The sequence below is a fragment of the Tursiops truncatus genome, chromosome X, assembly GCF_011762595.2.
Source record: "Tursiops truncatus isolate mTurTru1 chromosome X, mTurTru1.mat.Y, whole genome shotgun sequence".
NCBI lineage: Eukaryota > Metazoa > Chordata > Mammalia > Artiodactyla > Delphinidae > Tursiops > Tursiops truncatus.
Window position 1 is genome coordinate 126,904,911 of NC_047055.1, and position 14,085 is coordinate 126,918,995.

The following is a 14,085-nucleotide window of genomic DNA, read 5'->3' on the forward strand; positions in this document are numbered from 1 at the left end:
TTGGGGTGAAGTAGAAGAGAATAGCTTTCTTGCTTTGCCAGGCAAAGGGGGCCACAGTGGGCTCATACCCTCAAAACTTTGTGTCCTGACCTGGAGGGGGTTAGGAAGGAGTTTTACAGTCATGGTTCAAAGGGGGCGTGGTCAGCCCGTGGACCTTCTTCTCATTGGTTGGTGGGGAGGTAGGTGGGAGTCGGCATCATCAACCTTCTGGTTCCAAGCGTCCGAGGTGTGCGTGCCGGTGGGCAGCATGCAGTTAACTTCTCTTGCCTGGTGGAGGTTTCAGTATCTGCAAGACGGCTCAAAGATATTGTTCTGTGTATCCCTGGAGGGGGAACCAGGACCTGCCCCAAGGCTGCACTGTTGTTTCTTCACTGCTCCTCCCTTATCTCTGCATCCCCTCCCTTCCCTGATTAACATCTGTCTGAACCTGCCCTTTGGAACTCAGGGAAGGCTGAATGAAGCCTACTTCCTGTAATCAAGAAACAGGGGGGACACAGAAAGGCTTTTGTGCCCAAGAGCCCCCCAGGGCCCTGCTCAGTTTCAAGATTTCTAAATGCCTGTGAAAGCTTTTACAAAAATCTACAACGGATTCAATGAGAATTGGTCATAAGAAACACCTTCCCAGATCAGATGATGTATTTTGGGTTGGCCAAAAAGTTTGGGTTTTTCCATAAGATGTTACAGAAAAACCCGAATGAACTTTTTGGCCAACCCAATACTATGACACTAAGCTCCATCAGCTGAAGTGTACATACAGCCCTCGCGTCCCTACCTAGCCCCACCTGGATACCCATGAGCGAAGAGTACTCTTATTTTGAAAGAATATAGAAAAGCAAAGCCTGGTACAAGGGCTTTTCACCAGGACGTGCACGGACATGTATGTATTCTAAAGGAAATAAAACACGGGAAGCACAGGGATTTTTTTTTTTTGACTTTCAAAGGGCTGCCATGGAGGTGAAGTACCACAGACAGACATCTTAGATGTCCACTTGGGGCATACCTGTGACCCATGAAAGTTACAAAGAGATGGATTGGGGGCTGCATGTGATAGATTTTGGCATGCCCCTCAAAGAACCAAGCCCCCACCACTGGAGGCAGTCAACTCATTCAGGAGCTTGGCGAGGGTGGTGTGGAATTACTTTAGCCATTAATGGGGTGATAAAATCAGATGGGGACTATCTAAACAAATAGGAAACTGCCCTCCTTGAAGTTTTTCCTTTTGAAGTACACTGATCTGTGCTCTCACTTTTTTCTGAAATAGCCATCCTGAGTTAAGCCCATGGGCTATTATGTCCCTCTCTTTATAGGTTTCCTAACCACTAAAATTAAAGAAGGATCTAGGTCATCTGACTTTCTCTGGATCTGTACCCATTTCCCGCCCCAGTCAAGGTGATACTTGGTATTGCAGCAGTGTATTCCTTTGCAATTAACTTAGCTCCCTAGATTATACACACAGACTATCATTTCCATACGTGGAAAGTATGTAAATTGTATCTATTCCTTCAAAAAATATACAGTATATATATATGTGTGTGTATATATATATATATATATATATATAATTTTCCAGGTGTTTAATAGGTGTGTTGGCCCCAGGGTTGAACTTTCTGTATGAACATATTAGTTGCTTTTTCCTTCCTTAACAGTCATGAAATGTTTTGTCTCTCTTGGAAACACTGTTATATAATATCACTGCACGGTGTGTGTCACTTAAGGATACAGGATATTTGGCTAAGTGAACAAAAGTAGCTTCTCTCAGATACCTTGCATGACGCATGGGGAGAAGGTGGGTGGTCCATGTAGAAGGCAGACCTCCTATTTCAAGATTCCAATTCACATGCGCTTAGCACTTTTTTCCAGGACGGGCTGAAGGAGGAAACTCAAAGGATGTTCTTAAATTCATGTCGCATTTAACGGTTCAATTATCGAATGGAATTTGCAGTAGTGAGTGGCTCAGTAAGCACTTTTAAAGAAAGAAGGTTTGAGGGGAAACTTGGGAAACTGGAAAACTAGGATCATTAGATTGATGTTGTCCTCCTGACAGTGTGATCCTTAGGTTAGAAGAGTATCCAGGTGGTAAATCATCACCAGGGTTGATAAGTTGGTGTCATTGAATTATATGGGGAGAAGCAAGTCTAGGGCAAAGCTTTACAACGCTAGATTTAGCAATGATTTCTTGGACAGCGTACCAAAGGCCCAGGCAACAAAAAGAAACATAGACAGAGTGGACCTCATGAGAATTAAGAAATTTTGTGCATCAAAAGGCAATATCAACAGATAAAAAGGCAACCCTCCCAGTGGGAGAAAACATTTGCAAATTAAATACTTGATAAGGGACGCACATCCACCGTACATATCAGACTTCTAAAACTCAACAACAGCAACAAAGCAATGGCAGAGGACGCCACATTGGTGATTTTGACTCAAAATACCCAATTAAAAAACAAGCCAAGGACTTGAATAGACATTTCTCCGAAGAAGATATACAGATGGCCAACAGGCACATGAAAAGATGCTCAACATAGCTAACCATCACGGAAATGCAAATCAAAACTACAATGAGGTGTCAGCTCACACTCATTAGGGTGGCTACTATAAAAACAAACAAAAAAATACAAGCACACAAACAGAAAACGACAGGTGTTGGTGAAGATGTTAAACAATCAGCATTGTCGGTGGGAGTGTAGAATAGTGCAGTTGGTAGAGAACACATTACGGAAGTTTCACAAAAAATGAAACATAAAACCACCGTATGATCCAACAATCCCACTTCTGGGTATATAGTCAAAAGAATTGAAAGCAGGATCTCATTTTTTTTTTTAATGTGGAATGCAGTTTATTGTTATTTTATTTAAGAAGAAATCATCAGACTCAAAAATTTCGAGCAAACCTTTGGATAAGGCTATTTTTTTTTGGTCAAATGCATGGAAATTCGTTGCATTCGTTTATCTTAGGTATACTAGGTATAGGCAGGTAGGTAGATGAGAGATAGACAGAAATGAGGAATCGATTATCTTACTCCATTCAGAAAAAAAATAGACTACAGTAAGAAGTAGTAATAGACAAAGTCTGACAAAACCCACACTTGCTGGGGTAACATTGTTTCTACGAGGCTTTCGTTATAACTTGACTACTTGATTCTGGGGGTAGACCGGTGACGTTGGGAGAACAGCCACAGGTGATGACTCTAAACGGGTGCTTCATTGGAGAGCTTCTCTGAGTCCTTTCCAGGAATGAGTATTTCACATGTTAGGAAACTGCAAAATACGGAGTCATCTGCTCGTCCACGACCTCTGCTTGACGGGGACTCCTGCCCTCGAAGGTCTTCTGATAGAGGCTGGAAGGAGAAGCTTCCTGTGTGTTCCTGTGTCATCCTCGTGGGGCCGAGACTTCACCAAGTACCTGGGATTTCAGAGTCTGGTGTTTGGACTTGTTCAATGACAAGATACGTCTGGGATCCTTTTCTCCTCTTGCCAACGCGTACGGGAGCGCAGCGTGGCATCCCTTTGGGTCCAGAATCAGGTCTCAGAGCTCTGAGGTTGTTTGTTTGTTTGTTGCTTTATCATTTTGATGTATTTTATTTTATTTTAAAAAATTTTTATTGGAGTGTAGTTGATTTACAGTGCTGTATTAGTTTCAGGTGTACAGCAAAGTGAATCCGTTATACATATACATATATCCACTCTTTTTTAGGTTCTTTTCCCATATAGGTCATTACGGAGTGTTGAGTAGAGTTCCCTGGGCTCTACAGCAGGTCCTTATTGGTTGTCTATTTTACATACAGTAGTGTGTATATGTCAATCCCAGTCTCCCAATTTATCCCTCCGCCTCAGAGCTCTGAGTTGAATCGGGGTTATGTGAGTACGTATCCCCTTCAGGATGGATTCTATTCCTGTTCTACTGAGACCTTAAAGTCCTGACCATGGGTCATCGGTGTGAACCTTGGTGGTCAAGGCATCCACAGCCATAAAGTATACTTTTCCTTGAACGAGTTACATCTAACTTAAACTACTAGCAAGCAAAGGGATATCTGTGTGCTCTCATTCTCTGTTCTCTGATTTAGAAACGCCTAAAATGGGCAGAATTCCACCTACGCTATAGAGAAAAGTCTTCATGCCAGACACACTTTGCCAGTTCTTCCTAAATATCGTTTTATCTATGCAAATTGTAAGTTGACATAACCCTTGCCCCTAGGCAGGAAATTCGGAGTCAAATGCCTGTAATTGAGTCAAGTCAGCCGCTAAGTACAAGTCAGCAAAATCCAACACAACTATGAGAATCTTAAAAATGATTTTGTCGTCAGTGATTCTATGGAATGATGCTGCACGTGGGATCCAGAGAGATTTCTCATGCATTCCATCCCTGTGGAGAGGAGAGACATTAGGAGCAAAGCTTGCCTTTCCCTGCAAAAAATACAAGAACTGTGGATGCAAGGTGTGAATCGGAGTCTCTGCGTGTCACAGTCACCCGTGGTCATTTGCTGACCTGCAGAACCATGCCTGTTTCACTAGGTCTACAGCAGAGTCCTACATCTTTGGCTCTTTTCTAAAAAGCATTTCAGTGCATTCTACCTATCCACCCGTGCATGAGTGGATAAACAAAACGTGGTCCAGCCATACAGTGGAATGGTATTCAACCCTAAAAATGAATGAAGTATGAGTACAGGCTATAACATAGATGAACCTTGAGGACATTTTGCTGAGTGAAAGAAGCCACACACAAAAGACCACATACCCTATGATCCCACTTATATGAAATGTCCCAACGAGGTAAATCTAGGGACACAGAAAGCAGATGAGCGGTCGCCAGGGGCTGGGGGTGGGAGGAGGTGTGGAAAATGAAGAGTGACCCCTTAATGGGTCTCCTCTGGGGATGACGTAAATGTTTTGGAAGCAGGTAGTGGTGACAGTTGCACAAGACGGTGGACGCTCTAAAGCCACTGAATTGTGCCCTTTAAAGTGGTTCAAATGGTACATTTTGTATGGTGTGACTTTTACCTTGATAAAATAAAAGTGGAAGTCAAAGAATGACTAAACTTTGGACACATTTCATTTGAGCAAGAAATATTCCTTCTTAAAAGATTATTCTAAGTTAAAAGAAGAAGGAATCCCCCAAATTAAAAGCATTATATGTCCTGGATCTTTTACTGGACTGGGCTTTGACTGGGCTAACATCTTTGACTGGGCTCGCATCATAGTCCTTAATAGCTTTACATTTAAATTCCAAGACAATAAAACATTCCACTGTATTGTTATAAAAATCAGGAGACATTTCTAAACCAAACAAAGGCCCCTTTGGGTATAAAACTAAAAACTCATATTGCAAAAAAAAAAAAGAATACAAACCCTAAACGTTTTTTGTCTACCCCCCTTGTTTTTCGGTCTTAAATGTCAGAAGTAACAATTAACGATTTAACTTCTTCAGAATTTTTATATACAGTCAAGCACGTATATATGGGTGTATGCCATTAAAAACACGGTAAAACATGAAAGATAAATATGAATGCATACGCTTATATTCATAACGATTATGCCTGAGAAACAAATGGGGAAGGACCGGTTGTAAACCGTTACCTTAGGAATTATTTTCAGGAAATCCTGAAAACCCTTTTCAGGAAAAAAATGAAACTCACGCATAAATGACTATGTGTTCTAATAATAATAAAACATAGCATCGTAATGAAAACAAAGCAAACATACATTTTTCTTTCAACCATACAGGTTTTGTTGGTTCAGAAAGTGATGAATCTTACATTATCATTTGTTCTAAGTGGTGCAATTTAAAAAAAAAACAAAACTGGGTTAACGTTTCAACGGTGATTGTTATATCACTGAGAACTTTTTTCATGGCAAGTAACAAAAACCCAACTCAAGTTAGGAAAGCAATAAAGGTGCCTGTTGGCTAAGTGTGTGCTGAAAGGTGATGGAAAGTTGCCTGAATCAAAGGGAAACTATGCAGTCCGTGGAGATCACAATGACCTTGAAACTCAAAGCTGCCACCCACTTCGATCTGCCTCTCCTCAGGTCCACCTGTCTCTTCTCAGCTCCAACCTGTGGAAGAATAAAGCTGGAAAGACGAGTGAAAAGTATAGGGGGAGTGGTCAGAGGAGGACTTGCCGAAAGGGACCCCCCTGAGCAAAGACCAGGAGAAGGTCCAGAGGAAGGCATGGGGGAATCTGGGGAATGAGCACTCCAGGGAGCAGACACAGTCAGTGCAAAGGTCCTGAGGCAGCGTCTTTTGTGATAGTTAATCTGTAGTTCCCCACAATAAACCAACGCATCTGAGGGCAGAACATCTGTCTTTATGGGGCAGATGGAGTGGAACACGATCCATTGGGCATTTCTGCTTTGATCCATAACAGGAAAAGCTATCAGCTCAGCTGAACCAACTCAGGCAAGACAGGGAGGTTACTGGAACCCACATGAACCTTGAGAAGGAAGCAAAGGTGGGAATTCCCTGGTGGTCCAGTGATGAGTACTCTGCGTTCTCACTGCCGAGGCTGCGGGTTCAGTCCCTGGTCGGGAAAGTTAGACGCCCCCCACCCCCCGCCAAGCTGCACAGCGAGGCCAAAAAAGAAAGAAAAGAAAAGAAAAGAAAAAAAAAAGGCAAGTGCTCTCTGCTGCATCTCCCCTTTCTGGTTCTCCAAAATGTTGACCTCACTTTCTTAAACAGCCTTCCTCACCGGGACAAGAAATATGGCGGCTCTGGGTCTTCACACGTGCCCACTGGGCATCACCAGGAACTGCGTCTCCATCTCTGTTTGAGAAATTCTGAGCATGGATCGTGACTGGCCTGGCCTGGGTCATGTGCTCACCCGTGCACCAATCATTTGTATCCGGGAGCCAGGCATTTTGATTGGTGCAGAAGGTCCATCAGCGATTGCTCACCGTGGTGCCAGCCAATCATGGCCCAGCATTGTAGGATGACGTGAACCTGGCCGATCCCACTTGAACCCAGTTTAGGACTCAGAGAAGAGCAATGCCGGGAACGACTGTGTTTCTGCTGGGTCTGGAGGTTCTAGATGCTGGAACAAGAAAAAAAAAATCCATCCTATATCAATGTACCCCACACCAGGGACCTACATTTTCAGGTAGGCACTATGATAGGGTTCTAGTTCCTGTATCGCGATATTTCTATCATTACTTTAAAAACATGACATTTTAAGGTTGTTAGGGGCTGATTTACTGCTTCCACGGTCGATGTCAATGTGACACATTTTACCCTTTTACAGGGCAAACAGGTAGTGCCGTAAGGCAAACAGTATCCCCTCAAAATTCATGTCCAACTGTGACCTCAGAACGGGACCTTATTTGGAAAGAGGGTCTCACTCTGCAGATGTGGTGCAGGGAAGGGTCTGAGATGAGGTCCCCCTGGATGAGGGTGGCCCTACATCCAATGACAGGGTCCTTCTAAGACACAGAAGAGGAGAGGCCCAGACACAGAGGAGAAGCCCCGTGAAGACAGAGGCAGAGATGGGAGGGACGCGGCCACAAGCCCAGGGACGCCTGGAGCCCCCAGGAGCTGGAAGAGGCGGGAAGGACCCTCCCCTGGAGCCTCTGGAGGGAGCGCGGTCCTGGGACACCTTGACCTCAGACGTCTGGTCTTCAGAGCGGAGCACAGTCAGATTTCTGTTGTTTTAAACCACAAATTTTATGGTAGTTCATTACAGCAGCCACTGAAAACTCATATAGGTACGATCCAAGTTCGAAGGCTAATTAGGAGTCCTAACGACGCCACGCAGTTTCTGTTTCTAAGTATTTTCTTTGCCGTGTTCTTCTTTGGTAAACCACGAACAGAACATCATTTTCTGCTTCACGCTTTCTAATCGTTTTGAGTCATGTGTTCCTTCCACTTTATTCCTAAGTAAATTCTCTTTGCATCTTTAAAGACCATGTCCCAAAGCCTGTTGTAACTTCTTTGAACTCAGTTTGGGTTTGGGCGCCTGTCTAAGCTCTTCTGCTTACAACGCGTGCCTGTGTGTTGTCCGTGCCCACGCCACTGACAGTTCGGCAAATCCGTGTTTCTCTTCCGCGATGTGCAGGGAGGACTGACGGTCACCAGACACAAGAATGTCTTCCTGCTTGTCTGTTTTCAGAATGACTTAAATTCTCTGCATAAGTCATCTGTTGTCTGTAAGTGAGGCTGCCCGTCCTAATTCATGAAAGAGGCATGTTCCCAAAGCACAAGGGACCTTACCTGGTGTCTTGAATGCATCCACAGGTGAGAGAAATACCCTGGGATCTAGCCTTATGAGACCCACGAAAGGGCCAGGGATCAAACCCTCGCCCCCTGCAGTGGAAGCGCGGAGTCTTAACCACTGGAACGCCAGGGAAGTCCCAGAAGTAGCTTTTAGTGACCTTTCATTCCAGCCTTTCGTGCACCTGCCGTATGAAATCCCAGAGAAGCTACTTGATTTGTATTCCTAGAGGCAGGATGTAAAATCAGCATAAATGCAGGTCAAAATGCTTTGTCCAAAAAAAAAAAAAAAAAACACACACCGAAAACCACAAGTCTTGACACTGCGTAGAAGGTTGGATAGTCGCCATCACAGGACATCTCTCCGGAATGAATAGTTTCACCTTGAGGTAGAGACCACTGGTAACTTTTATTTCGAAACGGAAGCCCGATCTTGGTTTCTGCCGCGTTGCCATCCAGAGCTGAGGTCTTTTTTTCTCTTCTTCTTTTTCTTTTTTTTTTTTTTTTTTTTTTTGCGGTACGCGGGCCTCCCACCGCTGTGGCCTCTCCCGTTGCAGAGCACAGGCTCCAGACGCGCAGGCTCAGCGGCCATGGCTCACGGGCCCAGCCGCTCCGCGGCATGTGGGATCTTCCCGGACCGGGGCACGAACCCGCGTCCCCTGCATCGGCAGGCGGACTCTCAACCACTGCGCCACCAGGGAAGCCCCAGAGCTGAGGTCTTTGAACGGGTGCCGTGGCGTGGGCTGCTGACCCCAGTCTGCATGGGATCCCGTGGCATGGAGGAGAGAGCTGAAATTCCATTATCTTATCCCCCTGCACTTGGTTTCCTACCAAGCAGAATCTGGAGACCCAGAGTGGAAGAGCCTGTGTCTGTGACTTGTTCTAGATGCTTCCGGCTCAGATAAGGGGGAGGGATGGAGAAATAGCTTCCAGTTTGCCGAGCAGTCCCCTTCAGCGCGTCCCCCATGGTGGGTCGGACTGAGATCACGTCTGTATCTGATGCTTTTTCTGTAGATTTCTACCCTCCCCGCTGAGCAGAATTTGCTCCAGCCCATTTTGCAGATATAATTCAACTGTGCTTGGGAGATCTGGGGAGTTCCTCTGAGGTGTACTTCTTATTTTTTTGTTCTAAAAATTCGCTGTTGAGAAAAATCTGGAAGCATTTTAGTAAATGCAGCAGAATGGGAGACTTCCACTGACTGTGGTATGAAGGAACGAGGTGAAACAAAAATATCCCCTCGTTTTCAGAGAGGTTGCCAGTAGCTTGTATTCTCATTTAAGGCTTACCCTAGACAGACCCGGGGCAAGTTTCACATGCAACATTCCTGAAAGCCTCTTTCTGCTCAGATAAAGATACATCCCCACTAGCTATTAGTCTACCCCTGGGATTTCCCAGTTATGCGAGGAGACGTTTCCTGTGCAGACTTTTTTTTTTTCCTTTCTCTCCAGTCATCCTATAATATGTAGGGTCAGTCCTTCATCTGATTATGGAGGCTGGGTAGCAGCCGCTGACGCAGGATTTACTTTTACAATCCCTGTTAAGCAAAAAACCATATAATCCCGTGGTCATGCACAGCCCCCCCTAGAACATGAAACTCTCCCATTCAAGATTCAGAGCGCCTGGTCAAGCAAGAAACAGCCACTGTATCCCCAGAGATCCTGTCTTGGGGAGAAATCAGGTAAGAGGATGAAAGATATAAGAAAGGAGTAAAACATAAAGGAGTGTAGGTTCCACAGATCCTGTGTATTAACCACGGGTACGACACAGGTCCTGTGTTCAGGTCTTTGTCTACAGGATTGCATCCTGTGGTCACAGCAGCCCTGAAAGATGGGCATCATTGTTTTTATGTTACGTTTGGGGAAGCTGATTTTAGGGAAGGTTTCTGCCCAGCCAAGAAAGAGTGGGAAGGAGGAAAGGAGGGCGTAAGCCCAGCTGTCTGTACTCTTTACCAATGGCTCTGCTGTTAAGGGGGTCCAATGAGAAGAGTGGATGGGAGGGCTCTTACGGTGATGCAGACAGAATCCTTCAAGAAGACAGATGCCGCTAGAATGAGAAAGATGGAGAAGCAATTGCTGATAAAATCGTGGGGCGCACCGTGCAAGGAGCTGCCATCCCCCAAATCACATGGCGTTTGGTGACTCTGATGGACTCCAACCTCTTGTCGCTTTGGAGGTCAAATCACTCCTTGCCTCAGAAAGCACGTTCCGCGCTGTCCTAACTTACCGACCTGGCCCTTGTCCCCTCTACCCTCCGCAGCCTCCACCTTGTGGAATTGTGGGGAAACAGGTACATTTAATTCAACCGATATGTATTTAAAACCCTCCGTATTCAAGGAATTTTCTTGGCATTTCTGGGGATCCAACAGTAAATCAAACATGGTTTCCGGAGCTAACCACCGAGGGAGCAGAATAAATGTCGAAACAAAAGGAATAAATACACCAAACTATTGATTTTTTTAAAAAAATTATGGAATCATGGAAAATCCGTAAGGCTGTATTCATGGAGTTGTCATATCCGTTATGCATTGTGACTTTTTAAATCTACACATTTCTTAGTAGAATTGAACCTCATTCATTCCCTCACTCACTTATTCATGCATTTGTTTGAGCTCCTAGGGTGTGCTAAGCTCTGTGCTAGTTTCCGGGTTTCGAAACGTAACCATATAATTAGACAAGGGCAAGTAACTGGCCATAAGACAAGCAAAGGGCCACATGGATGGGCAGGAATGTTGGAAAGTGCTATGAGATGGAGGCTGAAGAAGAGATCATCAAACAGCGGTAGGGAAGGGACACACGATGGACTGAAATACGTACCTCAAGATGAGAACGTGCATGGACGTCACAAGAAGGAGGAAGAGAAGAAGGGAGGGGTCTGCTACCATTTCTTCAAAGCCGGGACATCAGCAGATACAAGGTCCCTGGACAGGCTGGCAAGACCCTGCCATGTCATGTGTCACCGTGGACAACTTCAGAACTTGTTTTGAGGATGGGGCAGCCCTCCAGGTTGGTGGTGGGACAAAGAAACAATGGATGAAGGAAGAGGCAGGCAGAAGCTAAGACTTGAGCACCAGACTACCGTACCGAGTGGGCAAGGCCGTTGGGCTCAGCAATTCTCAGGAGTCGCAATCCACTAGACTTGGCCACCAGTTGGCTTCAAGGTCCTAGAGGAGAGGCACATGGGGACCGTGACTTGGGTTTCCAGTTTAGCTGAGTAGGTGGATGGCAAAGCCACGCAAGAAAGCTAAGGAGATGTTCTGGGGACAGGTTTTTAATAAATGTAATTAAAGGGTTTGGGGCATGTCAAGAAAGAGGATCCCTAAAACCAGTCCCTGGAAATATGTCAACACACATTATTGCTAATGGACGCAGTGAATGGACCCACTTATGAACTGGCCCCTGATCTACCTGGTGGATGCCCGCCACCTTGGGCAAGGGGCAGTGAGGAATTCCTAGACACTTTTTTGTTGTTTCTGGTTGCAGTGGGTCTTAGTTGCGGCATGCGTGTGGAATCTAACCCAGGCCCCTTGCCCTGGGACCACAGAGTCTTATCCACGGTGCCACCAGGGAAGTCCCTCCTACACACTTTTCAGGAGAAACCAGGCCAGTCCATACTGGGTGCATCAGAAGCAGCTCATCTGAAGGTTCATTTCTGGACACCTCCTGGCAGCTCTTGGACAGGTACCAGGCATGCCGCAGGCTCACTCAGGACACCTGGCATGTTCCCCTCCTGGATGCCGGCCCTGGGACACCCCTGTTTCTTTCTCTTCACAGTGGGTGCTCTTCCTAGCTCTGCCCAGGGGGGCTCTGCTGATGAAAGTCCTCACCTGACCCCTTGGTCCCCTTGCCCAGATCTGATTCCTCCTGGGAACCAGGATACCTCCTCCTCTCCCTTTCCCTTCTGCGTTGGGGACGCAGGGTCCTCGCCAACCTCTGTTATTTCGCCCTGTCCACAAGCGGTTGTCACTTGCCCCAGCAAGTACCACCGGGCTCCCCAGAATGCCGGCAGCGGCCCAGCCCCCCTCGGGCTCTCCAAACGGGACGAGAGCATTCCACCTTTTTGGCAGGAAGATCCTGGCAGGGGGAGGGAGGCTGGCGGCCAGGAGCCACAGCAGAGGCGGGAGGGCGTGGCCGCGGGGCTCACGTGGCAGCCGCGCCTGCCCCTCCGGGTCGGGGGGGCGGTGGGATGCCGGCGGGCGCAGCCGGCGCTTGCCAACCCCGGGGTTCGGAGGCGCGGCCAGAGAACACTCCGACCCGCCCGGAAGAGTGCAAACCCTGTTCCCTCTCTCCTCTGCGGAAAGAAGGAGACCCTCTCCAACTCTGCTGGGAAGGGCGCTCCGGGTGCGGACTTCGAGCAGCAGTTCGCACCGCGCTCCGGGCCTCTGCCCCTCCCGCGGGTCCCCAGAGTTCGTCTTGGACCCGCAGCCCTCCTTCCCAAAGCCGTGTGCGCTTGGCCCCTGCCGGTCGTCCCGGCGGCGTGGACGAGGCGTGCCCACTCGGGACGCGGCGCCATGAAGAGCCGAGAGGAGGGCTGAGCGCAGAGCGGCGCGGCCAGGGTCCCTGCGCCGGGGCCCGCGCCCCGTCTCCCCGGGGTGGGGCAGGGCGGGGGTGGGCCGAGGCGTGCACTCGGGGAAGTCTCTGGGCGACGCGCATAAAAGGGCGCCGGCTCGCCGCGCCGCGCTGGGAAGCCGCGCCGCCTCGCCCCCGGCCCCGGGAAGGGCATGGCCCCGGCGGACCCCCGGCGGTGACGCGCGCGCGCCGGCCCCGCGGATGCTCTGGGCGCAGCGCTCCCGTGTGCCGCGGCTTCCGAAGGACAGGTGAGGACCGAGGGCGGCCGGGGCGCGCGGCGGGGAGCCGGCTCTGTCTGCCAGGGGCGGGTGACGAGAGTGCGGGACGGACCTGTGCCGCGGGGGGCGAGGGCAAGCAGACGTGTTGAACTGTTTCCTGGCACTACAGTGGAGGGGCCGAGGGGCCGGCTTCCGTCCAGGCGAGAGGCTGACGGAATCCTCCGGGAAGATGCGCTGAGTAGGTCTAAGGAACCCCCGAGCCTTTCTTCTCTCCTCCCTCCCCCTCGCGACCTCTCATTCATCCCTCCCCGGTTTCCAGGGCGTCACCAAGGGGATCCCCCAGCGTAAGCGATTGCGCTCTTGCGTTGGCGGGGGACACCGCCGCTGCAGGGCCGCCTCGCTCCGGGGGCTGAGACTCTCGTCCTTCTCCCCCTTCGTCTTCCCCTGGAAAGGGGGAGACGCGAAGCCCCCCTCAGCCGGGGGCTGAGCCGCGCGGGAGCTGGGGAAGTCACCGTCTGGGAGAGACGTCCTTCGCTGCCCGGGTGCCAGGCCTCAGAGACCCGCGGGGCCACCCGAGCCGCGCTCGGGGAAGGCTCGGCGTTCACCGCGCCGCCTGCCCGCCGCGTGAGCGCGGGCGCTGGAAGCCGGCCAGGGGCGCAGGGCCGCGCGCCCGGCCCCTCCAGGTTGTCTATCGCCTGGTGTCCCGTGGCCAGCCTCCCGGGGTTCTCCGGGCGTGCCGGGAGGTCCTGCAGGCTCAGGGCGCTTTCCCTCGAGACCTCGGGACCAGGGTTCCCGGGGGAGCGTTCCTGCGGTCTTCCGGGGGGAGCCGGCTGGAAGGCAGGATGCGGAGCGCGGCTGGGGAGGGGGCATCGGGAGGCCGTCGGCAGAAAGCCAGGGCGGAGGTCAAGCGCGCAGGCGGGAGCGGGGGAGACCTGGGCTCAGCAGAGCCAGCCGGCTGCTCTCCGCAAAGCGGCAGCGGAGGAAGCTGCGCTTGCCTGTTGCGCGGCCGCCTGCACCGACAGCTCTGGAGGGGCAGCTGAAAGGCGAGACGCGTCCGGATTTTAGAGAGCATCTCTTTGGAGGCCCTGTAACGGATGGAAGGGCT

General features: G+C 49.4%; 1 protein-coding gene and 1 long non-coding RNA gene across 3 annotated transcripts in view; one reads left to right on the forward strand and one right to left on the reverse strand.

The window, feature by feature from the left end:
- Positions 1-3,393: 3,393 nt before the first annotated feature.
- On the reverse strand, positions 3,394-12,115 carry LOC141277615 (uncharacterized). Of its 2 annotated transcripts, none has more exons than XR_012329261.1 (3): positions 11,011-12,115; positions 6,888-7,024; positions 3,394-4,362 (listed from the first exon to the last, which is right to left on the reverse strand). It is a non-coding gene; the product is annotated as an uncharacterized lncRNA (long non-coding RNA). The 2 variants fall into 2 exon arrangements; XR_012329262.1 differs by having other exon boundaries at positions 10,147-12,115.
- A 327-nt stretch (positions 12,116-12,442) lies between these two features.
- LOC101325505 (matrix-remodeling-associated protein 5) overlaps positions 12,443-14,085 on the forward strand; it is a 29,037-nt gene continuing 27,394 nt past the window's right edge. The window contains exon 1 of the mRNA XM_033849241.2: positions 12,443-13,010. Within this exon, the coding sequence (XP_033705132.1) occupies positions 12,964-13,010 (47 nt within the window). The 5' untranslated portion in view covers positions 12,443-12,963. The remainder of the gene's footprint in view (positions 13,011-14,085) is intronic.